Source organism: Thamnophis sirtalis, unplaced genomic scaffold (genome assembly GCF_051295495.1).
Source record: "Thamnophis sirtalis isolate CommonGarterSnake01/CBP01778 unplaced genomic scaffold, rThaSir2_p1.2 scaffold_3, whole genome shotgun sequence".
Classification (NCBI taxonomy): Eukaryota; Metazoa; Chordata; class Lepidosauria; order Squamata; family Natricidae; genus Thamnophis; species Thamnophis sirtalis.
This window is the reverse complement of record NW_028261383.1, coordinates 57666848-57693175: the sequence shown is the minus strand read 5'-3', so window position 1 is coordinate 57693175 and position 26328 is coordinate 57666848. Positions and strand designations below refer to the sequence as shown.

General features: G+C 38.3%; 1 protein-coding gene across 3 annotated transcripts in view; it reads left to right on the top strand.

Annotated features, from left to right (window-relative positions):
* The window catches only part of SRGAP3 (SLIT-ROBO Rho GTPase activating protein 3), a 203510-nt gene that overhangs the window by 100127 nt on the left and 77055 nt on the right, over window positions 1-26328 (top strand). For 2 of the 3 annotated variants that reach the window (XM_087708926.1, XM_087708927.1), the window contains exon 3: window positions 8429-8591. In XM_087708926.1, the coding sequence (XP_087565052.1) occupies window positions 8429-8591 (163 nt within the window). Of the gene's footprint in view, window positions 1-8428; window positions 8592-26328 lie in introns of those variants that run through there. The other variant, XM_087708925.1, reaches the window with a different exon arrangement.

Genomic DNA, 26328 nt, shown 5'->3' with positions numbered 1-26328 from the left:
AAGTTTATCTCCCCTCTCTCCCTAAAAATGTCCCTAAAGGTTTCCAGTCACTGATAAATGTAGTCATTCATCTTTATCTAATCAAGCAAGTTAATTTTGTCATCTGTGCTAGTTCAGTTGTTTTTACCAACTATTCCTTCATTGAAGATATTTCACAATCTTTCCATTTCTGTGCATATATCACTCTTGCAACAGTAAAGCTACAGGAGTCCCTGCGGATTTTATTCCGGTAGTCGTTGCTGACCATAAGGAGCAGTGCTCATCTCCATTTCAAAGTCATTGAGCCAGCACTGTACAAAGTCATTTCAATGGTCATGTGACCAGCATGACATCACGGAGCACTGTTTCCATGCCACCTTAGTGGTACCTAGTTATCTACTTGCATTTGCATGCTTTTGAACTGCTAGGTTGGCAGGAAGACATATTGGTTTTAGGATTCGAACCTGGGCTGCCAGCTTTCTAACAAGTAGGCCAGAATATTAACTGCTGAGCCCCCCGTCCCCGTCCCAACTTGCAACAGTAATCATATATAAAAATAATCTTCCTCGGCTCTTTTCAAATTGACTGTCCATTAATTCGAGCAAGAAAAGTTTTGGTTTCCGATAAATGTTTATCTTTAAAATTCTTTATATTATTCTAAGTACTTGAATCCTTTCTAGTGTTTTTACAAGTCCACCAGGCATGTCAAAATGAGCATTCATGCTGTCCATATTTTCAACATAAATCATAAGTCCCTTTATATGTTCTAGAACATTTGTCTGTAACCATGTAACAACAGGACATCATTTTATAAAAACTCTTTTTAAGTAATAACATAACACAAATTTCAGTGCTTTTAACCACATGAGCTATAAGCCTTTTCTGATGAGCTGCTGCTGCTTTTATTATTATTATTACTGCTACTATTATAATTGAAATATAGATAAAATCTGGCCAAATTCCCAGAAATAACATAAGGACCTGTTTTTTTGTGCTTATCTAAATGATGTTGGGGGCAGGGGAGGCCAAAATGGTTTTGATTGGACTTTATGGGTGATGGGAAATTCAAGATAAAATTCTAAACAATTCAGTATTTTAAAATAAAACCATACCCAAAGCTGCCTTTTATAAAAGACAGACTATCTAACTGAGCAATGTCTATACTAACTTATTAAAAGGATTAATGTCATTTATAGTTGGGAAAGCCATCAAATCTGACAAGACGGGGAATATCCAGGTGCTTAAAACAATCATTATTTTAGAGGATTACAATTTATATTGTGCGAGCCAGTTGCCTAAACGGTAAACCTCAGAACTGGTCTTGCTTCTTTTTTTCTATTTGCCCACTGCATATTTTTCTTGCTTGAGAAAGAAAACCATATTCGTATGTGTGTGTGTGTGTGTGTGTGTGTGTGTATATATATATATATATATATATATATATATATATATATATATATATATATATATATATATATATATATATATATATATATATATATATATATATCTACATACATACATACATACATACATACATACATACATACATACATACATATATATATATATATATATTTCTAAGAGCATTAATAATGAGGTTAGGAGAGGCTAAGATGAAAAGAAAGAAGGGTCCAAAACTTAATGGGCTTGAAATCCTTATGAGACCCATGAAGTTGGTGGCTGTTGTTGCAGTTAAAGAGCAAAGCTAGCTCATTGTGGCTCTTCCATTCATTTTGGCAGCCAGATGGAGCTAAGAGCAACATCTGGTGAATGGATTGAGCAAGCCCCTGGAACATACTGCAAATGTTGAACTAATTATTTCTAAGTCCCCAAACAAAAGCAGCTGGAGGGTGTTGGCTCTTCCAGACTAATGTGTTTGAAGGGCAGGGAAAAGGCATTGAACTATTGTTTGCATCTTGAGTTTTATTTTGTTGTTTTAAAAAGAAATGTAAACATAAACACACCCTTAATAGTGCTTTTATTCCTTCTTCCTGATCGTTAATTAGTGGTGCTGTTTAAATCACAGGCCTGTTCTGAAGCTGGTTTAACCCAAAGTATTTGTGTATCGATATGTTTCTCTAACCTCCTCCTCCTTCATTGGTTGTGAAAGGAAGATATTTTGGATTCAGAGGTAATCTTCCAAATGGCAATAGTTCTAAGGGGCTGGACAAAGATCTATGGCTTTAAGGAAGAAAGGACAAGAGAATCAATCAGTATTTTAAAAACATAATAGAAGACAGTCCTGCTGGGGTTCTTTTTTTGTTTATTGTCCTCAAAGGGGCTAAATGTTTGAACATGAGAAATCCATCTCATCATTTTGCTTGAGATCATATTATCTCAAATATATTGTTACTGAAGAGAAAGGAAAAGGCAATGACAGAGCAGAACAATTCATGTGGATATTCTTGCCATTGGCTGTTTCTTCCTCCATCCGTCTCTGCTGTGCTAATGATCTAGGCTTTGTATGGAGGCCTAAGTGCTTTCCTCCCTTGTGACACTCAAAGTGGAGGAGCTAAAGGGAAGTCTGGTTAATTGAAGTTTCTGCATTGTCGCTGCAAATAAGTTTATTATGTTTATTCCAACAATTACTGTTCTGTTGCCTGGTTCTAAAATACTTCCAGGTTAGATTAAAATATCTTTAAAATGAAGTGGTCACTTGAAGATTGTGACTGATATTTTAAAAGAAAAGTGTTTAATGAAAGTAGTAGGAGTAAGTAGTAAGTAGTAATAATATATGAGGCTTGCTAGCTTTGAGAATGTTATTTCAGTGAATTGATGTATTTTGAGCACAGTCTAGTCGTACTGAATTCCTGCTACCTTGAGTACATAGGAACGGTACTTGGAAGAAAACAAACCTTCCCAAATGCTGCCCCTCTCTGCTTTGTACTTTCTTACTATAACTAATAGATTGGAATGATGACTAATCTAGAATGTTTTAACCCAGTCTAGTGTCCTCTAGAGCAGGGGTGTCAAACTTGTGACCCAGGGGCCGGATGCATTACATGCCGGCCATGCCACTCTGCAAAGGCAAAAAACATCGCGATACGTCATGTGACACAATCGAGTTTGACACTCGTGCTCTAGAGTCGAGTTCTAAAGACTCTGAATCATCCTGGTGAAGAGAGTGATCTAGAAAATATTAAACACACAAACACACATATATATCCTCTATGTGTAGACTTTTACCTACTTCTTAGCCTGCTGAAATAGACATAGAAAAATATTAGTTTGTCATCTCCCGTTGAGGAAACAAAATACCAGCTTCATGTAGTTTAATTATATACATAAGGAGAGCTGATGGTTGCTTTGCATTACAATTAAGAAAGCTTGCAACTATTATAGCAAACCAACTAATCAGCCATGGACGCTCTTCTGCATGATCACAGGAATGTGCTTTGCCTATAGTCAGCACTGTATTCTTATGTATAGAATAGATCAACAACCTTTAGCTTGCTGCTTAGATCTAAAATTCATTTTGCTGTATTTTTCTGTAACCTTGATACTCTACAACATGGCCTCAAGAGGAATTAACTCATACTTGCTTTGACTGTTGAACGTCTTGTGGATTAAGCAGATTAGGGCTAAACTTCCCTAGTTTATTGAATATAGTTTGTTTCCTAAAATATTTTGATTTTTATAACATGCCACCTGAGGTCAAAGGCAGAGTTGTTCCTTCATTTTGCTATCCAAGAGTGTCTTCTCTATGATAAAACCCTGATGTAGTAGTGAATTCATGATACTTTTCCTGTTTTCAGAGGCCTCAAAGAGTAGAATGAATGGGAGTAATTGTGCTGCTGTTGAAGCTTCTAAAGTGGTTCATCAATTTTAAATAGAAGTAATATATTATTGAACATAATGGTTTCAAAGGGAAAATGGAATATGAGCTTAACAAAGCTGAATCATTTATTTGCTTTACGCATTAATAATATTTCTTAGCACCCTGCTCATTTGTATCTTTTCTTTCTCTGGTGATTAAGTTTGAATTCACCAGACTTAACTCCAGCATTGGTCACCTTGCATAAGCTTTGAAGGCCAATCCTGACCTACATGTCTGTAGATTATGACTATCAGATCCGGATTGAAGTCATCTGGACAACCAGTAGATAGCAACAAAGAGTCAATGTTTTTATTATCTCCTAACTTCTATCTAGTTGATATGTATATTTTTATAGAACAGATCTGACCTACTGGGATAAATAAAGCTAGCTTCTGAAAATCTGGTCTCTGAGTTAATTTACTTTCACCACCAAACCTGTTATTCAATTATTCCCAGATGGTCTTCCAGGGTCCCTCAGCTGATTGAATACTCAAAATAGCTGAATTGTCAAAACCTTAAAATGGCCCATTTTAAAGTAGGTTGGTCAAGATTTGGGAATATTGAGAGCCGAAGTGGCGCAGTGGTTAAATGCAGCACTGCAGGCTACTTCAGCTGACTGCAGTTCTGCAGTTCGGCTGTTCAAATCTCACCGGCTCAGGGTTGACTCAGCCCTCCATCCTTTCGAGGTGGGTAAAATGAGGACCCGGATTGTTGTTGGGGGCGATATGCTGACTCTGTAAACCACTTAGAGAGGGCTGAAAGCCCTATGAAGCGGTATATAAGTCTAACTGCTATTATTTAAATGACTATGGGAATTCCTAATATATTTCGCTATATTTCATTGACTTATACCATGTGGGTAAATATATGATATTATACAGTGTATGCAGTTAAAGCTGTGTGCTCTGAAACCAGAATGTCTTCAGATGTCTTTGCAATGGGATACTGTGAACAGACATATGCACTGTAGTTCAGCAAAAATGAGGTATGCTAACAGGATCAACACAAAGAATATTATTTGAGGATTCTTGGTATTCCAATAATAAGACTCTATCTGCCTGTTTATCTTATTTGAAAATAAGGGGAACCCAACAAAGAATTATTTCTTAGCATTCTGAGAGGCCTTCAATCACCAGTGATCCAAATATTATACATGCAGAAACTGTGAATGCTTATGGGTAGCAGTTGGATGCAGCTTGAAATAAATTTGGGGTGCTGGCTGCAAATATGTCAATAGGTTTCCCAGAAGATCCAAATTCTATCTGGGTAAGAAATAATAAGTAGGGTAAAGATATGTGACCTGAGTAACAGATGTCAAGTTCTAGAAAGCAGCATAAAAACTATGATTTCAGGAAAAGTACAGCATAAATATATACAGATGATCCTCAACTTATGACCACAATTGAGCCCAACATTTCTGCTAAGTGAGACATTTATTGAGTTTTGCCCCATTTTATGACATCTACTGTCACAATTGTTAAGTGAATCCCTGCAGTTAAGTTAGTAATTTGGTGGTTAAGTGAAACTGGCTTCTCCAGTGACTTTGCTTGTCAGAAAATCACAGAGGGGACACTGCAACTGTCATAAATATGAATCATTGGCCAAGTGTCTGAATGTTGATCATGCGATGATGGGGATGCTGAAAAGGTTGTCAGTGAAAAACAAGTCATAAGTCACTTTTTCCAGTGCTGTTGTAACTCTGATCACTAAACAAAATGCTTGTAGCTGATTTAGTGACCATTCAATTAGCAACAGAAATTTTGGGCTCAGTTGTGGTTGTAAGTCAAGGCCTACCTATACTTGTGTTGCAGACTAATGCCCGTATAAATTTAAGTTTAACTGAGGCCTCCTCCTCCTCCTTGCAGTTTGGTTGATTGATTTCAGGAAGTTGCACTGTACTGATTACTTGAAAACATTCTCTCTCCATGCTGCGAGGCCAGTGACAATTATATAGCCAGTTATTGCATGGATGTTTTAGACAGGAAAACACATAAATGATTTATAGCAAAAGATGGCAAGAATAAGAGTGAATCTAAAAATATTACATATGATTTTAATTATAATAATAAAAACTAATAAGAACTGAACTTGGAAAGAGCAAATAAAATGAGAGTAAAAAGTGCAAAGAAAGAAAAAGGGGGGAAAAAAGGAAAGGGTGAAATAAATAAAAAGAAGTATATGAAGCACTAACTTCCAGTCTTCTTTCACAAGTATAAACAATAGTGGCAAATATCCAGAACTAAAGGCAAGATACAGAAGGATGAAAAAAACAATGTAATCTACAAAAATCAACTGTAATCATTGCAACCAATTCTAGGTGGGACAAACATCACATCAATTAAAAACCAGGATTCACGAACACCGGCTGACAGTCAAATGCCATGATCCCAAATGTTTAATCTCTACCCACACCAATACCAACCAGCACCAGTTTGATTGGAGCAACACAAAAATCATTGGCCACACTACCATTTGCTATGCTCGTAAGTTCATCGGAGCCTGGCACTCCACAAGAAATTCACTCAATAGACACATTGACCTACGAACCCTCAGAATCCAAATCAACTGCACAGCCAACTAGAGACAGCACCGGCCATCAACCAACCCACGCAAAGCTCCCCAACCAGCAGTTCACCTTCCAATGTGAACCTCCCTATCACAAGGCTTTTCATTGATGACTTACACCTGACCCATTACAAGACCCTAATTTGACACACCCATACCTGAAGCTCTTATAAACGCAGAACATTGACATTGACATCCCCTAAATTCCGCTGAAGTTGTTACTTAGTCTGGTAATGAAATGTTTGAAATAGTTCACAAGCTTGGAGAATGAACCTTCACCCTCAAGTAAAAAAAAAGTTTGGTTCCCCTTGTGAACCTCTCTGAGGACACAGATATCTCTTCTTTCCATAACCCATCCCTTATCTGTAAAACAACTCCATAAAACATCAACTATCCTCAGTACTTTAGAACAGAGTATCACATTTGGATAATGTTCAGATTTTTAAGGGTATTTTGTTCATAAATGCAGTTAATGGAGAGAAATTTGTACCAAGTTTCAAAGTGTCTTCTTCAATATTTAGGAGAAGAAAGTATGAGTGCTGCTTGTGACTTATTTTCCTTCCCTCATTAAATAATAATGCCCTGCTATTAATTTTCAAAGTTTTCAAGTCATTGTTTCTCAGCATGACTTCCTTAAAAAGGAATTGTGTTGATAAAACAGGAAAGCCCTAAGCATGCTACTGGGGTACATACATCTGACTTATGATTCAGCAGGCTGTATCATGGTAAATTAGTTGTCTTACATTTTGAAAACATTACTGTTATCATATTGTGTGATGAAATGTAGAGGTTTATGATGTGGCCTGTTCCTTTTCCACATAAAGCAGGGGTGTCAAACTGGATTTCTTTGAGGGCCGGATCAGCATTGTAGTTCTCTGTGGGCTGGTTGGGGTGGTGGCGATGGGGGTGGAGGGGTTGGATGCCTCCTGCAACACCCTGCTGGCCAAAATGGGGCATGAGGGGATGCATGCAGCCCTCTGTGCCTCGTTTTCACCTTCAATGGTCTCATACAGCACACTGCCAGCACTTTTCGGGCCCGTTTTTCAGCCTGTTTTTTGGGGGGTGCACACAGGGCATTTTAGCTGCCAGAGGCACTGCAGGCCAGTCCTTTGATATTTCCAGGCCGGCTCTGTTTGCTTAACAAACGTGTGATTTGCTTAACGTTTATTGTAAAAATGGTTGTAAAATTGGGTCAGGCCTCCTGGTTACCCACTTCGTGATAGCAATGGCCTACAACCAACATTCCGAGCTCAGTTGTGGCTGCACGTAAAGGAATACCTAGACTACAATAATATGAATTCCTCAGTCATTAGAACTTTGTATGCATATAGGAAGTGAATTGTGCTTGGAAAAAAATATGAGAGTTGCTTTCAAATAAGTGTCTATAACAGTGATGGATAACCTTTTTCTAAAGGCGTGCCAAAATTGTCTGTGCGCATGCGTGGCACCCATATGGGGATGCACACAACCCCTACACCTGTGCATGCATGCATGACCCCACTCATGCGCCCCCACTCATGTACTCCCCCACATGGGGAGGGGAGTTTTTGCCCTCCCCAGGCTCTGGAGGCTTTCCTGAAGGGCGAAAATGGTCTTCCCCGGCCCTCCGGAAGGCTGAAAATCAGCTGGCCAGCACCTGCATGCGCGCCAGAGAGCTGAGGGCTGCTGTGCCGGCAGATATGGCTCCACCTGACACCTGTGGTGCGCATGCTATAGGTTCACCATCATGGGTCTATAAGATTGGATTGCTACTGTGAAAGAGCACAATTATTGTTCAGTCCTAAATACCAACTTGATATTATTATTCTGTACTTTCTTTTTCAATTATGAATTGTAACATCATATTGGCTAATGATCTGTAGTAGGCTGAGGCAGCCATCCAGAAAAAAAGCACAATTCACAGAAAGGGTGAATTAAGGCTCTTCTGGTTCTTTTGGCAAACTTTGTGAAAGCAGAATATATTCCCCAAACATCCTGACTATTGAGATCAAAGAAAATGCCCTCATATGTGGACTGAGTTTTTCTAAAAAATCTTTTTTCACCTTTCCTTCCCCTTGCTTATAGGAAGGACCAACATCTCCTTTCGCCTGTGAACTGCTGGTATCTAGTGTTGACACAGACCAGAAGAGAGAGCAGAGACCATGCCACACTGAACGATATCTTCATGAATAATGTTATTGTCAGACTTTCCCAGATAAGTGAGGATGTTATTCGGCTGTTTAAAAAGGTAAATGCGTTGTTTAATGTAGCTTCTCTGGCAAAAGAAGGGTCATCTCTAAAACCAATTCAGTTTTGTGTTTGCATATCATCAGAGGTTGTATTCAGCCAGTTTGGACCTGCCCACTCACCCTGACTCTATGCCGTCCTATTTAGACACATTTTCAAGCCACACACATGTGTGCAAGCTGCGTGCGTACTCACATTTGCAAATCGGTAGGGAAAGTAAGTTAATACCACCCCTGCATATCATAGATATAGAAGAATAAGAATGAATGTTGATGGGACCTTTTCTCTGAAGGTTATGGGTGAGAATAGAAGGACTAAATGAGAATTGAACAAAATGATGCTGGGGAGAGAAGAAAGAAGCTTTGAAGGCTGCATTGTCCACTCTTTGCCTACTAATAAGGAGATCTGCCTGGACATATCTTGTTCTATTAAAGGACTTCTGTTTCTCTTCGGAACTCCTAAAATGTATAACATTTCCCTAGCATTCACCTGTTTGCAGGTAGACAAGGATTTGCTGCTGTTGACATATAATATAATGACAGAGTTGGAAGGGACCGTGGAAGTCTTCTAGTCCAATCCCCTGCCTAGGCAGGAAACCCTATACTATTTCAGACAAATGTTTATCCACTCTCTTCTTAAAAACTTCCAGTGTTGGAGCATCCACAACTTCTTGAGGAAAGTTGTTCCACTGATTAATTGTTCTAACTGTCAGGACATTTCTATTGTAATAGTAGATTTACCATGGACAGTCAGAGCAACCAAGAGAGAGGTGCTGAATCATATAAAATAAGACACATCATTAGAAGCCAAAATCACAAGACTATGTCTGATTTAGTTTGGCCCCGTTGTGCGTGTAAATTCATTGGAAAAGTCAATGATGCTAGGAATAGTTAGTGGAATGAGAAGAAGGGGCAAGCAAAGAACACACTGGCTTGATAACATCAAAACTGATACAAAGATGAACAGCACCCTCTCCACCGTCCAGGCCTTCCGCACAGCCTTGAAGAACTGGCTCGCCCGTCAGGCCTGGGGATAAGGACCATTACCCCGCCCGAATGTTGTATGCATGTTGCTTATTATTTTATTATGTGTTGTCGTCTTAGTGTTGTATTCCCCCCTCCCTGGTTTTCTGTGAGCCGCCCTGAGTCCCCTCAGGGAAAAGGGCGGCCTACAAATAAAATCAATTCAATTCAAAATCAATTCAATTCAACTGGAAGAAGCTGTCTTTGACAGGGTAGCCTGTAGAGCACTTGCCTATAACGTCACCAAGAGTCGGACATGACTGAATGGTTAAAACAGCAACCAATTGTATAGAATTGGTTACTTTTGCAAGAGCATCAGAGTTGCCTGCATTTATCTGAGAAAGTTAAACCAAATAGTTATGAGGATGAATGCAAGAGATCCTGTTCTGGCTGGGTATAAAATATGCAAAATGTCGTGCTTTAGGCTGGCTAATACCCATTCCATTTATTTAGCTTTGTTAGGGGGCAAGCTTATGGCAATCCTGAGAGGAAGATAATGCAGTGTTATATTAAATAGCTGACTTACATTAGGTCGATCTAGAGAAATGAAACTGAAGCAGCCCAGGTTCTTTCCTACGTAAGCTGCTTGGTGTTGTGGCTGAATTTGTGCCTAACAGTGTGGGGGCTTTAACCCAAACTTTCTTTTGAATGGGAATTAAGAGGCAGCGCGGGAGTTGATGGCTTCCACAGACCTGAGTCAAAATATCAATTATTTGAGTGTGTGTGTGAGAGAGAGGGTGGGGTGTGTGGAGGTGCTAGATTTCCTTTTTTGTCTTGAGGCAGTAGGAATGTGATTGGGAGTTAGGAGATAACATCATTACTGGTAGTCCTCAACTTACAACCATTCATTTAGTGACCGTTTGACATTATAATGGCTCTGAAAAAAGTGACTTATGATTCTTTATCACGCTTACAATCGTTGCAGCATCCCCATGGTGACATGATCAGAATTTAAAGGGTTGGCAACTGGCATGTATTTATTATGATGACTGCAGTGTTCTGGGTTCATGTCACTTCTGATGAGCAAAGTCAACTGCCGTGAGTCACTTAACAACTGTGGCAAGAAAGATGGTAAAATGGGGCTTAACAGTGATTCACTTAACAACTCTCATGCTTAGTAACAGAAATGTTGAGTTCAATTGTGGCCAATTAGCCTTGGAGTTCTATGTAGCTCCCCCTCATCCCATTTCATGGAGGAGGGATTTATCCAATAAGTTTATCTTAGGGACCTTTTTTCTCTGCTCTTATTGTTGAGTCTATTGCAGGTAACTTCTGAGTAAGGAGAGACCATGAGGACCACTGAAGGTTCTCTATGTGGACTTTTCTAGGCATCTGTTGGATAAAGACATTTGGATTTGCTTAGAGTTATGGAACTAATGAGAAGCTGTTGTGCCCAATGATCTGGGCAGAGTTTTAACCAATTAAGCTAAAAATCATGTTTTAGATCTTTCACAAAATGATTTGAATACCATTGGTGGGAAATATTTCCTTGCGGGAATAGCAATAGCACTTAGACTTATATACCACTTCACTGTGCTTTACAGCCCTCTCTAAGTGGTTTACAGACCCAACAATCTGGGTCCTCATTTTTGTGACCTCGGAAAGAATGGAAGGCGGAATCAAACTTGATTCTGGGAAGATTGGAACTGGCAAATTGCAGGCAGCCGGTAGGCAGCAGTAGTAGCTTGCACTACTGCACTCTAACCACTGCACCACCATGGGCCATTAAAACAGTTCTGACTCCTTTACGGGAAGCAGTGGTTTGTCTGTTGTTAAGATGCAGTCACTGGATCTAACTGCCCTGAGGATTTCAAAAAGGGCTCTGGAGGAAATGAATTATTAATCATTTTTTGGGTCCTGTTATACTCCTGAGATGGCATCAATCTTCCTTGTAGATGATCTCTGGAGGCTTTGTGATGGAGATGGTATCTCCATCTAGAAATTCCTTTAACTTTTGGCAGCTTATCAATTATGCTATCCCTGATTAGTATAGGAGGATTGGAGTGAGGAGCACAGTTTTATGAAGATTCTCTTCCTTCTTCTGTGGCTGGTTTTTAGTTGTTGTTGGTAAAAGATCTAGGCTTAGGTCTGTGTTTTACAGAGTGCCTCAATGATGCTTCAAAAACCCGAGTCTGTCCCATTCCTATTTTTAACATTGGGTGAAGTCATCAGTACTGGTCAAGCATCATCAATATATTGATGATATTTAGTTGCATACCTCTCCCAAGTGACCCAAGCAATGCTGACAAGGTTATTTCTGAGTACCTGAAAGCATTGAGCTTTTAATGTAGGGAATAACAGAATTCAGCTCTACTCAGTGGTGGGATTCAATTTTTTTTACTACCGGTTCTGTGGGCGTGGCTTGGTGTGCGTAGGAGGCGAAGGATATCTCAAAATCTCCATTCCCACACTATCCAACTAACCTGCTTTCCAGCTCTGTTCTCCTGTTCAGGACAACAAAAGAAGAACAGCTAGGAGGCAGCAGAGACGGGGGCAACCTATTTGCCGGTTCTCTGAACTACTCAAAATTTCCACTACTGGTTCTCCAGAACTGGTCAGAACTGGCTAAATACCACCTCTGGCTCTACCCCAAAAAGACTTGAGTAGCTGTGGGTTTTGGAGACTCTTGGATCTGGACATTTTGCATTGTTAACTCTGAATGGGGCAGCATTTCCCCAGACAGGGTTGTCCCAAAGATGCTTTTTTTCCAAAAAGCACTTGAACTTTCTTAGTTTTTCTTCAAAAATGTTTCATTTCTCATCCAAGAAACGTCTTCAGTTTGAACTGCATTAGTTGTTCTTGTTCCTGGATTAGATAGCATTATTCAGGATCACTCATGCCTTAGTCACAATAGCCGCAGACTCTTCTTGGGGGTATCCTTGAGAAGCATGCAGAAGCTGCAGCTAGTCAGGAATACAGAAGGGTATGCCATACACCACAACACTCCTCCATAATTGCACTGCTGTAAGTGCTGCATTAGTACCCTATAAGCTTCCAGTTGTACTTCAGTATGTTAGCTGCCACCTTTAAAGCCCTGCATGGAATAGGAAGAGGTTATTTGTGAGCCCATCTGTCTCTGATGGTTGCTGCCTTTTCATTCGATTTGGCTTCTGTGGCACGATATCATTTAATGGGACCCAGGAGGCGTACTTTCTCATTCATTGTGCCCACCTTATGGAACAATCTCCCATATGAGATTAGATCAGGGGTAGGTTCCTTCTATAGAAGAGGTTCCACAAATCTACCGTGTCTCTTAGAACTGGTTCCAGTTCCCTCCTCCCGCCCGTCCGCACCACACTTGCCCCGCCCGCCGCTCATTGATTGGCTGGCTAACCAATTACCCCGCCCGCCTCTAAGAGTCCTATCTAAACCTTAAAGTCTTAAAGCTGTCAAGTTTGAACACCCCTGGGTTTTTTTTCCTAAAGGGTTAGGGGTGCAAGGGTTGTGTAACTTGCAGCTTTAAGACTTGCCTGCTTCAAATGCCAGAGTTTCTGAGCCAACATTTGGTTTCTAAGCAAGAGCACTGCTAAGTGAGTTTCACCACATTTTACAAGTTGGCCACACCCACCCAGTCACATGACTGCCAAGCCACTCCCACTCAGTCACATGGCTGACAAACCACTCCCACAAAGCAGGCCACACCTACAGAAGAGGTTCTAAAACATTTTGAAACCCACCACTGGATTAGATGGCCCCAAATCTCATAGGTCTCAGAAGTCCATGAAGACTTGGCTTTTCCCTCAGCAATGGGATTGGAATGTTAGTGGAATTTGGTATGGATATCTTGTTTTATGTTGTCAGGTAGCTGTGAGATGTCTCAATCATTTTTGAACTGTTTTAAAACTGTTATAAATACATGCTGTGTTTTCATCTCTATTTTTGTTAGCTAGCTGAAGCTATATTTAAAATGCATGGCTAGATAAGTGCATTTATTTTGTGGCACTTTTATTTGATTAAATGTATAGGCATAATTATGGGTACCGTTTCAATAGTAATTCTTGGGAAAATAGTTTGCAATTACAGATTTTCTGGTTTGTCGATTAGATCTGTATTAACAATATTTCCTCTGCTAACCACACTGAAAAGCAAGTAACAGTAGGCCTGACTCCATCTGCAGCTTGCTGTATGTAACACCTGCTTTTAATCGGGCTGAAGCCACGGTATTCACTTTTTCATGTGCATCTGAGATTATGTTCTCTTGAGATATCAGTAGAGTTCACATGTCTCTGGAAATAATGAGTTAAAGCCACAGCTGAAGGCTTGGTTGTTGTTGGAATAAGCTCTTATTGGAGAAATTTACTCAGGTATAAACAGTACCTTATAGTGACAAACCTAGCCTTTCTTTCCCTTAATCAAGTTTACATCACTCCAAATCTTTGCTTCCCAATTACAGACACTCCTAGTTCAGGGATGCCAAACTGGCGGCCGGTGGGTCAGATGCGTCACATGCAAGCCACGCCCACCCCAGGAAAAAACATCAACGAAAGGTCACATGACAGCAATGTGATGTGGCAAGTTTGACACCCATGTCCTAGTTTAACAATTTGGGACAAGCAAACCAGTCGTTAAGTGAAGTGGTTGCTAAGTGAAATCATAGTTGTGCTTATGATCTTACTTCAGCCTTCCTCTCCTTTATAGACACGCAAAGGTTTTAAATGCCAGGATTGTTTGCCAAGCTTTTTTTTCATCACCATCATAACTGCAAACACACACTAAATATTAAACAAGGATTGCCTATTTTTATTATATTTGGGTAGGGTTCAAAAAAAGAAAGCACATATCTGATATCATCAGGAGTGGTATTTACTTACCTTCCCTACTGGTTTGCAAATGTGAGTGTGCACGCATGTGCTAAGCCTTCTGTACATGCGCTTTTGGCTAAAAAAGGGCCTAAATGGGATGCCATAGAGCCAGGGTGGATGGGCCTCCCATGATTTCCACTACCAGTTTGATTGAACTGGTCCAAACCAGTAGAATATCACCTCTGGACATAATGGCATTACTGCTTGACATTAAAATATCAGCAGGCCCTGTTGGTCAATGAGGGCAGGATCAGAGGTGGGTTCCTACCAGTTCGCACCAGTTCGGTAGAACCAGTTCGTCAAATCTACCGAACCGGTTAGAAGAGGTTCCCCCAGTGGACCCGGAAAGCAGGCCACACCTACAGAAGAGGTTCCAAAAAAATTTGAAACCCACCACTGACACACACACACACACACACACACACACATAGAGAGAGAGAGAGAGAGAGAGAGAGAGAGAGAGAGAGAGAGAGAGAGAGAGAGAGAGAAAGAAAGAGAAAGAAAGGAAGAAAGAAAGAAAGAAAAAAGAAAGAAAAAGAGATGAAAGAAAAAAAGGAAAAAGGTTCAGAGAGACAAAAGGAAGAAAAGAGATAGAGAGAGAGAGAGAGAGAAAGAAAGAAAGAAGGAAAGAAAAAAAGAAAGAAAACACATAGCAAGCAAGCCACTCCCACCAGGTCACATGGGCGGCAAGCCACTCCCACAAAGGAGGCCACACCCACAGAATAGGTTCAAAAAATTTTTGAAACCCACCACTGGGCAGGATTTACCATCTTTCAAACCATAGGCAAACCAAAGTAGATACCTATGACAAAAAAGACTTGATTTTGTAAAAAAAAAGAGATAATTTTTATCAATTACTACATTCTAGGAACAATTAGGCTTTTTTAAAATTTGAAATTATACCCCATAGCTTTAATGATCTGTCCACTGTATTTTAAGCCAGGCTGATTAACCTGAACTAGCTTGATAAGAATGCTGCACACAAACAGGATTAGTATATCATGTGAAAATTGTAGGGGATGCAAGTCACCTGACACTTCAAATGATTGCCTGAATAAGGCCTCTGTCCCTGCTTCAGTTAATGGAAGATTATTTCTTGAAATACATTTTCCAGGATTTTATCCAATTTGCAGAGGCTGTGCTCAAGTCCGTTTTAATAATATGTGCTATGAAATGGTTGGCTCCTTAAAGATTAGGAACAGTCCTAATTGTTTTGCAGCTGTTTGAAATTTTCCCTGATGGTAAATTGGAGTAACATTTGGTTTCAAAAATGTCACTTTTAATTTCCTCCTTTGAGTTATTAACAGGTTGTGACATCTAGTGAGGTATAAATGGTAATAGATGCTGAAATTTTCCATTGCAAATGGGGTATTTTCACTGTGTAAATAAAAACAGTTACCATAAACAGTGAAAGATATAAACAGTCTATAATTGAGTCATATAAGAATCGCTACTGGTTTTGTGATGGTATCATCATTTGCCTTGGTTCTTGGGAATACAACATGAATGCATTCTGTAAGATTTTTTTTAGGCGGGAACATATAATTTAAATTATGAGAACAGATTCAATATACTTCTCTTATGCAAAAGAGAGTCCGGTTAGGGTTAGGGTTAGTGACTGTTAGAAATTGCAATGGCACTGAAAAAAATAATCATTGTTGACCCTTAGACTGTTGTAGCTTCCCCATGTTCATGTGATCAAAATTTAGATGCTTGACAACTGGCTCATATTTATGATGGTTACAGTGTCTTGGGGGTCACCTTTTGTGACCTAACAAGCAAAGTCAATGGGGAAGTAATGAAATATGATCCAGTTGCCAAGTATCTAAATTTTGATCACATGACCATGAGGATGCTGCAATGGTCATAAGTGTGAAAACCGGTCATAAGTCATTTGAAAGGTCACCAAATGAATGGTTGTAAGTCAATGACTACCTGTATTTTAATTGAGATGTGCAATGAATGGATTGTAGACTAGAAAAGAGAATCATTCACACTATTGTTAATACTAAACTAAATGAAAAGGATGTAGAAACTGAGTACAGAATGGCCTAAATCTAATAGCAAAATCATGGTATTGTATAAGGCTTTGTTGTGAACCAAAGCTTAATGGCAGAAGTTTGAAATTACTTGGGAAATGTCTGTTCCAGCCTAATTTTAATAGCTGTATGGCAGAAATACAATGAAATAAGACTTTAAGGTGATCCCCCCCCCTCTTGTTTAAAAATAAATCAAGTATAATTGAATATATTGAGTAAGTAAGGACATAAAATTGCCTTTGTCAGCCTTTGGGTAATGGTTACTGCTTGTCTCTTACGTTGCTTGTGTGTTACAGATGGAAAAGGCATCCAATCACCCAAAGTTACGAATCTTGTGATAAGAGCCTAGGAACATGTGATAATTCTTGTCTTGTCCTTATCATGGCAGCTGGTTAATTGATAGCCCCTAGCTCTTCTCATTAGCACTGGTATAACAATATAGAACAATCATTTCCCGATTCCTGTGGTTTTACAAAAGAGGAAGGATGTAACATATAAGAAAGGTTTATAGAATATAATTAGATAGAACTTTCAACCCATACTTCCAGAGATTAAATGATGGAGTGCAATCTAACGAAGTGTGATCTTGTAGGGATTAATACTTTCAGTAGGGGTAAAATGAGCTGTAAATTTTCCATTAATATTTCTGGTACAAAGTACTTCTAGCAAAAGTCTTGAAAAGATTTATTCAAGTAAAATATGGATGACTCATAGGGAAAAATGGTTCATTTAGTTCTGACAAAGAGCTGTGAAATATTGGCCTGTACTAGAATTGAAATGGAAAAGGGCTGGTCACATAACTAGAAGAAATAGATGACAGGTGAACCAAGGCAGTCATAGAATGGATCCCAAGTGATAAAAAGTGTCCATGAAAGAGAGCTTAAACAAGATGGATTGATGACATCAGCAAGTATTGCAGTTCCAAATGGCAAAAGAAAGCTCAGGACCGTATTGGTTGAAAACATGCAGAAGAGGTCTTTATCCTGCAGTGGACAGACAATGCATGTATGCAAGATGATGATGATGATGATGATGATGATGATGATGATGATGATGATGATGATGATGATGATGATAATGATGTTATCTTTAATTTGGGCAGTTGTTCCTGACCTTGAGAATCCATATTTTATTTCAGGGATCCCTAACTGTGTTGGACTGATGTTTGGAATTTTGAGGGGAGATTATATGCTTTTGCAAAAATGGGATCATATAAAGCCGAAGCCATTTTTGGAATTTAAAAAGCTTGAATACTTTTTTGCATACATGCACATGCACATGTACACTCAAAGGAAATACAAAAAGAAAGGCGGGGACAGGAAATTTGGTAAGCGTAGTTGAGTTTCTCATGGAAACTGTTGAGAACCATATCCATTTTAATTCATATAATCCATTATTTATATTATTTAAACAGTCATATTTTGTTTGTTTCTGAAAGTAGTCCAATTAATAATCTATTTTTTATTTACTCAATTTATACGGCTGCCCATCCCACACTGGTAACTCTCAACGATGTATTAAAACTCTAACAATTAAAAACAGCAACCTATTAAGTCTAAGCTAAATGACACCTGCCAATCATGAAATGACATCAACAATAGTGTTTGCTTAAACTACTGAGGAGCAGCCAGGTCATCATCACCATCGCCACCATCAATTAAATTTATATTACATTTACAGGTGAAACTCAAAAAATTAGAACATCGTGCAAAACTTCATTTATTTCAGTAATGCAACTTAAAAGGTGAAACTAATATATGAGATAAGGCTCATTACATGCAAAGCAAGATAGTTCAAGCCGTGATTTATCATAATTGTGATGATTATGGCGTACAGCTCATGAAAACCTCAAATCCACCATCTCTGAAAATTAGAATATTACATGCAATCAATAAAATAAGGATTGTACATAGAACAATATCGGATCTCTGAAAAGTATAAGCATGCATAGGTACTCAGTACTTGGTTTGGGGCCCTTTTGCAGCAATTACTGCCTCAATGCGGCATGGCATGGAAGCTATCAGTCTGTGGCATTGCTGAGATGTTATGGAAGACCAAGATGCTTCAATAGCGGCCTTCAGCTCTTCTACATTGTTTGGTGTCATGTTCCTCATCTTTCTCTTGGCAATGCCCCATAGATTCTCTATGGGGTTCAGGACAGCCGAGTTTGCTGGCCAATCAAGCACAGTAATCCAACAGTCATTGAACCAGGTTTTGGTGCTTTTGGCAGTGTGGGCAGCTGGAAAATGAAGTCAGCATCCCCATAAATCTCGTCTGCAGAAGGAAGCGTGAAATGCTCCAAAATCTCCTGGTAGACGGCTGTGTTGACTCTGGTCTTAATGAAGCACAGTGGTCCAAAGTCCTGTTGCTCCTTGCTCCAAAGTCCTCTTTTCTGATGAGAGCAACTTTTGCATCTCATTTGGAAACCAAGGACCCAGAGTATGGAGGAAGAATGGAGAGACCAGTCAAGCACAGTAATACCACGCTCATTGAACCAGTTTTTGGTGCTTTTGGCAAAAGTTGCTCTCATCAGAAAAGAGGACTTTGGACCAAGGAGCAACAGGACTTTGGACCACTGTGCTTCATTAAGACCAGGGTCAACGCAGCCGTCTACCAGGAGATTTTGGAGCACTTCATGCTCCAAAAGACCAGGCATTGACCCTGGTCTTAATGAAGCACAGTGGTTCAAAGTCCTGTTGCTCCTTGGTCCAAAGTCCTCTTTTCTGATGAGAGCAACTTTTGCCAAAAGCACCAAAAACTGGTTCAATGAGCGTGGTATTACTATGCTTGATTGGCCTCTCCATTCTTCCTCCTATTCTAGGTCCTTCCGCAGACGAGCTTTATGGGAATGCTGACTTCATTTTCCAGCTGCCCACACTGCCAAAAGCACCAAAATCTGGTTCAATGACTGTGGGATTACTGTGCTTGATTGGCCAGCAAACTTGCCTGACCTAAACCCCATAGAGAATCTATGGGGCATTGCCAAGAGAAAGATGAGAGACATGAGACTGAACAATGCAGAAGAACTGAAGGTCGCTATTGAAGCATCCTGGTCTTCCATAACACCTCAGCAGTGCCACAGGCTGATAGCTTCAGTGCCACGCCGCATTGAGGCAGTAATTGGTGCAAAAGGGGCCCAAACCACGTACTGAGTACATATGCATGCTTATACTTTTCAGAGGTCCAATATTGTTCTATGTACAATCCTTGTTTTATTGATTGCATGTAATATTCTAATTTTCTGAGATGGTGGATTTGGAGTTTTCATGAGCTGTACGCCATAATCATCACAATTATGACAAATCATGGCTTGAACTATCTTGCTTTGCATGTAATGAGCCTTATCTCACATATTAGTTTCACCTTTTAAGTTGCATTACTGAAATAAATGAACTTTTGCATGATGTTCTAATTTTTCAAGTTTCACCTGTATATGCTGCTTGACTCCCAGGGTCTTCAGTGTCTTATGAAAGGCTGCCAGAATAGGACTATCTGGATATTTGGGAGAATTCTGTTCCATGAGGCAGGCACTGCCACAGATAAGGTATGTCTCCAGGTCCAACAAGGTGATATTGTTGACTAAAGGGGCCCTGGAGCATGACCTTTCTGCTAGATCTGGTGGGTTGAGTAGAAATAATAGGGGGGGGGGGGGAAGATTAGCTATTCCTTGGATAATTCCATAATTGACCATAACTCTGAGAAATACTTCAGCTCTTGTTACCTAACAAAAATATTTTTCTCCCTTCTTCACAATCAGAGTTCTGTTCCTGGTAGAATTTCCTGGCTTGCTTTCCTTCAGCAGCCATAAAGCGCAACTTGTTTTATGATATCATAACACTATTTTTGCTAGAGATACCCGTCTCTAATAGTACTGTGATTGCATTATGTTACTCTTCTGAGTGGAATAACATCCTGTGTAAACGCATGGGTCAAACCAGAACTGCATACTGTAGTAGTTAAGAAGTTCTACTGGTTGACTTTGGATTTATGATTCAGGTCTGGGGTTTTATTATTATTATTTGGCATTCAGGATTGGGTTGCTGATGGGTCAGAAGGCTTCATCTTTCAAAAGCTGGGAGATTTGTTATGAAAACCTTTGCCTGAAAGACATGATTTATTTTCAGGCTTAGGGCTTTTCATTAGTTACCCTGAGCTGGTATACTGAAACAGCATTTTCTTTTCTTTTGATGGTGTGGCTCAGGGAGGTATAAACCTGTCTCTCAACTTCTTTATATTGTTTAGAAGTGACACTGATTTCCTTGTTGCAATGGTCATGTAAAACTAACATGACAAAAGGGCACTTGTCCTCCAGTGCTTGTGGTTTGTTGCTACATAAAACTCAAGTCCTCCCTAGCGCAAGTAGTAAATTTTCTTAGGAAAGGTTTATGGCAAGAGTATATTTGAGAACTAAACACTGGAAGTTACAAACTAGGAAAAATCTTGGATCTTTGCAATGAAAATATTTCTGTGCCACAATTCCTGCCTTTCTCTTCCTAACATCATCCTTTTATAGAAAAACAAAAAGGCCCTGAAAATTGTTTGCAAAGAAATTGTCATACTCACGGTCAAACAAAGTGTCCTTCGACTGATGGTGATTTCATATTTTATTTATGTATTTGTTTATTTAGATTACAGGATGCTCAACTCCTCAATTACTCTGGGTGGCTTACTTAAAAAAATAGATTAAAAATTAAACTCAGTAAAATAGGAAAAATACCCAAACCAAATCAAAATAGATCATTTCCAAATAAAACAAAACAAAGGGGAAGAAGGGTGGGTGGGGTTTTTTGTATGTACCACAATAACTCTGTCTTTGAGTCCTCAAGAAGAATAACTAGGTTTTTTGATAATTTCCTAAATGTCTTAAGGAGGGGAGCCATGGTGGAATTCAAATAATTTAACAACCGGTTCTCTGCCCTAATTATTTCTTCCAACAACCGGTTCACCAAACTGCTCAGAAAGTTAACAACCAGTTCTCCCGAAGTGGTGTGAACTGGCTGAATCCCACCACTGGGTGGGAGCCACATAAATTCCAGAGGGTAGAAATCACAACAGAGAGTGCATACTTTCTGCATCCTGAAAGATGACATTCTTTAATCAATGGGAGTACATCCAGTCTCCTAGACCAAACTGGATGGGCAGAGACCACTGGAGATAAGTGGTCCTTCCAAATAGCCTGCCCCATGAAGGGCTTTAAAGCGCATGGCACACTGAAATTGTCAACCAGTGAAAAATTAGCAAGCTTATATGTGTCTAATACAGTGCATCCCTCATTGCTGTTCTGCTGTGTTCTTGACTAGCTGTAACTTCTGAATGGCCTTCAAAGCAGCCTCATGAAGAGTGCATTACAGTAGTCCAAATGTGAGACAAAACAGGGCATGAATGAATTCCTGGAGATCTTCCCAGTCCAGGAACCCTCGCAACTGGCACACCAGATGCCCTTGTGCAAAACACTCTGCTCACAGCTTCCACCTGCTTTATGAGAGTCTAAAAGGACTCCCAGATTGTGATAAGTCTGAAACAGGGACATGCAACCCTTCTGAGAGTCAACAATTGAATTTCTCCAGATCTGGTAGAGCCTAAAACACAACATATTTATGGAGAAATATATTGTGTGCTTCTCTCAATTTTAAGTTGCCATAGCTTACTTGCTGACATATGACAAGCATTGTATTTATTTTCTTTGTTTTAATAATTTTTTTATTTTTTATTTTCAAAATAAACACAACACATCCTTCTTTACATACTATAGAAAGTATATCAGTTGGTTACAACAAGACTTTCGTGCATCTCTTCCACAGTCAACAAACATAATTCATATTAACTCAAGTATTTTAACTCAGATATTTATACATGTTACCATCATCAGAGCTCCATTTTCATTTGACTATAATTGTTTAAACATCCTTCATCATAAAATATACCAAGATTTAATACATAACCACATATTGACATTTCATTTACTATTTCTAAAATCTCTCATTAACACTGAATCCTTATGCCTTATTCTAGCTAAACATCCATAATATTTAATAACAAAATTTTCTAATCCTCCTTTCCAAATTACTGTTTACAATTTATATCCAGTTTCCTTATGTTGTACCCATACCTATATATACATTGTTATCATTATCCCTCCTTTATTTAACTATATCCTGTATTATAACATTTCCCCCCTAATAATCAAGACTTTAACTGTATCTAACTTAGTTTTTTTTATTAACTTTATATATAATCCAAAAGGATTTCTAATATTCCTTTCATGGGTACCATTCAATATTCATATCCAATTATTACTTATCATAACACTACACATTGTATACATTAGTAACATTATCAATTATTTATTTAACTATATCTGTTGTCACTAAATTTCACTAAGTTTAACTGGTTTTAAATTATACTCTTCCATCTATCAACCTGTATCTTTCCAGTAGCAGAACAGTCTCATATCTTCTGCCATTTGTGGTGTCAGTCCTCTAATCATCTCCTTAATCAACTTTGTATGGACTCCTCTTAGCAACTCCTTGCTTATAAAATCTCTCATGTAATTTTGATGCCCTTCTTCTGTTTCCTTAATCATCTTATCTTTGATTGTCAGTAGCGTCATCAATGATATTGCTAATAAAATTTCTCTCTTTAAATCCATAAATTCTTTTGTTTTTTCTTCTTTTGTATCTTGCCATCTGGGGTAGATTTCCCCTCTATTTAGTTCCTCTTTCAGTATTCCACTCTTTCCATTTTCAGAGACAAACCAATCACCATAAATATCAGCAAATTTAATTTCTTTATATTCATTTTCCTCTTCAATTTTTAGGGTTTTAACCACCACTTTTTCCACTTGATAAACATCCTCAACTTCTTCATCATATTTTGCTGTTAGATGCTCTAAGTCTTCCAGCTTGTTCTCTATCCTCTCATATGTAGTTGATAATTTCTGTATTTCTGAGAATATCTTTTGCAGACTTAAAGTTTCTTTCTGCTGTTGAAATTGTGCCACTGCTGCTCTAGCTTAGAAGATTAACAAAATTAAGCATAGATTCACAATAACGTTTTATTTTCACTTTTCTCTGGTTAAAGATATATTTCAAAGGGACATCTGTATGCCTTTCTTCTTATCACTCTCTATAAACAAGCAGTGAGACCGTGGCGTGCCAAGCCAGGATAATCAGTGAGAAAAGAAGAGTATTTCATTTCCAATACACAAACCTTCCAGCCTCCAAGTAGCAGTATTATTGTTGCAATTTTCTTTGTTTCTTTTTGTATCTTTTTGTACTTCAAGTTTTTAAAAAAAGGCCGATTCTTGAATGAAACACCCACAGTAATGAAAGAGGAGAATTTTAGTCCATAGGTAACAAAGAATAATAAAAGAAAAGAAATAGAAGAAGAAAACTTAATCCATTCATTTTAAAAGGCTTGCATAAATTCCATCCATGAAGTTAGCATTTAAAAAGTAAGATAACCTACTGTCCAAAGCCATTCAAAGCTTAATTCTGCTGCTTGTTTCTTCTGTTCTCAAATTTAAATTAACTTTACGTTTTTTATAGACAGTCTCTTTTAAAATGGCAAAAATTCCTCACGAGCTAGAAACACTTTCTCTTCATATCCTTCTGTTTTGGAGCTGCCCTGACTTCATCAGCCTAATGGCTGGATTTTTTGTCAGCGGCTTGAAGAACTTCTCTTAGATCCATCAGGGACTTTGCGATGTTCCTGAGATCAGCAAGACATATTCTTCCTGTTCACCATCTCTGCGGGACGGTTTAGGTCCGATTGGACCACCCAGTGGCAAAAGTATCGACTGCGGTCTTGGAGCATTGAGACCACACATCCGTATTGTCGTGAAGTTGGCTCTCCCCCCAAGCATTGTATTTATTTTCAATAGCTGAGTGAATGATGACAAATGACAAAAAAATAATAATGACTGGCTTGATTAAACCATTCATTTTGACTAGGCATTGATACTTTTCATGTAAATTGAGGGACCTTTTTTCTCCAAAGCATATATTCAGTAACAGGGATAGATATGTGTGACCATGCAAGTGGTGATAGTTTTCATTTACAGCATCCTTATTCCATTTATTGTAATGCTCACATTGTTTTGGAGTAGTGACTTGGTAACATCTTATATCTGGAGTAGTGACAGGTCATTTATCTTACTTATTAGCAAGCCATATTTATGTCATGGATTTTAGATTCAGGTTTTTTATGACAGAAAGGGGGGGCTCTTGGCATGGATACACATATGCGGATATGCTTATTTGGCGAAAATGTGGCTTATAGTACTTGCATGGTATTTGCCATTGTTAGAAAATCTATAATGAATTATCCAGAAAAAGATGATCGTGAATAGTTCTAAAGGTAATCTTTAGAAAAGATAGTGCCTCCCACTGTTGTAATCATGAATTATCATAAAAGTCTGTTCTATTTTGTTTTCACCCAAGAAAAGATTTGTAGATTCCTGTGAAAAATATGAAAAAGGACTAGACATTAAATTATTTAACCCCCCCTCCCCTAATAACTCTGTTTCATATGAATTAACATGCTGCAATAAACAAACTGAACTGCTTGGTGGAAAGCACAAAAAGCACAAAAGCCTTTCTTAGTCCATGATCTTTCCCTCCATCATGTCCTAGTCCAAGCATTGAGAATTTCAGGGTGGAGACCAGATTGATTGATTGATTGATTAAATAATAAATAATAAATAATAAATAATAAATAATAAATAATAAATAATAAATAATAAATAATAAATAATAAATAATAAATAATAAATAATAAATAATAAATAATAAATAATAAATAATAAATAATAAATAATAAATAATAAATAATAAATAATAAATAATAAATAATAAATAATAAATAATAAATAATAAATAATAAATAAATAATAAATAATAATAAATAATAAATAATAAATAATAAATAATAAATAATAAATAATAAATAATAAATAATAAATAATAAATAATAAATAATAAATAATAAATAATAAATAAATAATAAATAATAAATAATAAATAATAAATTTATATTGCCGCCTATTCACCCATGGTGACTCAAGGTGGCTTACATAATTTAAAACCATATTAAAAAAAATAAAACTAATAAATGAATCAGATAAATTAATATAATAAAATCACACACACACCAGTGACTGCAGATCACATGAGCCATTTAATGGGCTCCATCCCACTCTGGGTTCCCCATTTCCCTGTTTTTCCTGTGGCTTCTTCATGTAAAAGCTATCAACAACAAAGGACTTAAATATGAGTGGGAAAGAGAAAGGACAGGTGGTTTTTTTTGTTTTTTTATGTTGGCTTTCCACTTTTCTTTATTAAAAGTCATTTACATAGGTGTACACATGAGCAATGTGCTCATGGCATAGGTTAACGGCACTCACAAAAAAGGGGAGGGAAAGAACATTTGTAACTTAAACAGTTTAACATGGGGGTGGGGGTGGGGAGTTGAAATACCATCCATAATAAATATTGAAATTTTGGGTATGATATCTGTGTGGTGTCTATTTCCTTGGCCACTGAACAGCAGTTGCAAACTAAGTGTTTGAACAGAGATAACAGGAGGAGGCCTTTTTCCATCTGCTTGCACTTTAAGAGCTCATGCAAATGTTCTCCTTTTTTCTTTAGGTAGGGATACATGATGGAATTGGGTATCTGTGGGGGTGATGTGGCATCCCTCCACAACAAGTCCAGTTTCTCATATGACTCCTTGGGAAAATTATTTGCCCATCGCTGCTATAACCTGTGGACATTTACATGGCTGGTTAAGGATCACTTTTTGATAGGATGAAAGCTAATCCTTGTCTATCTGCAGCTTCAAGAATGTTGAAAGTGCATGTTTATTCAGTTTTTTTC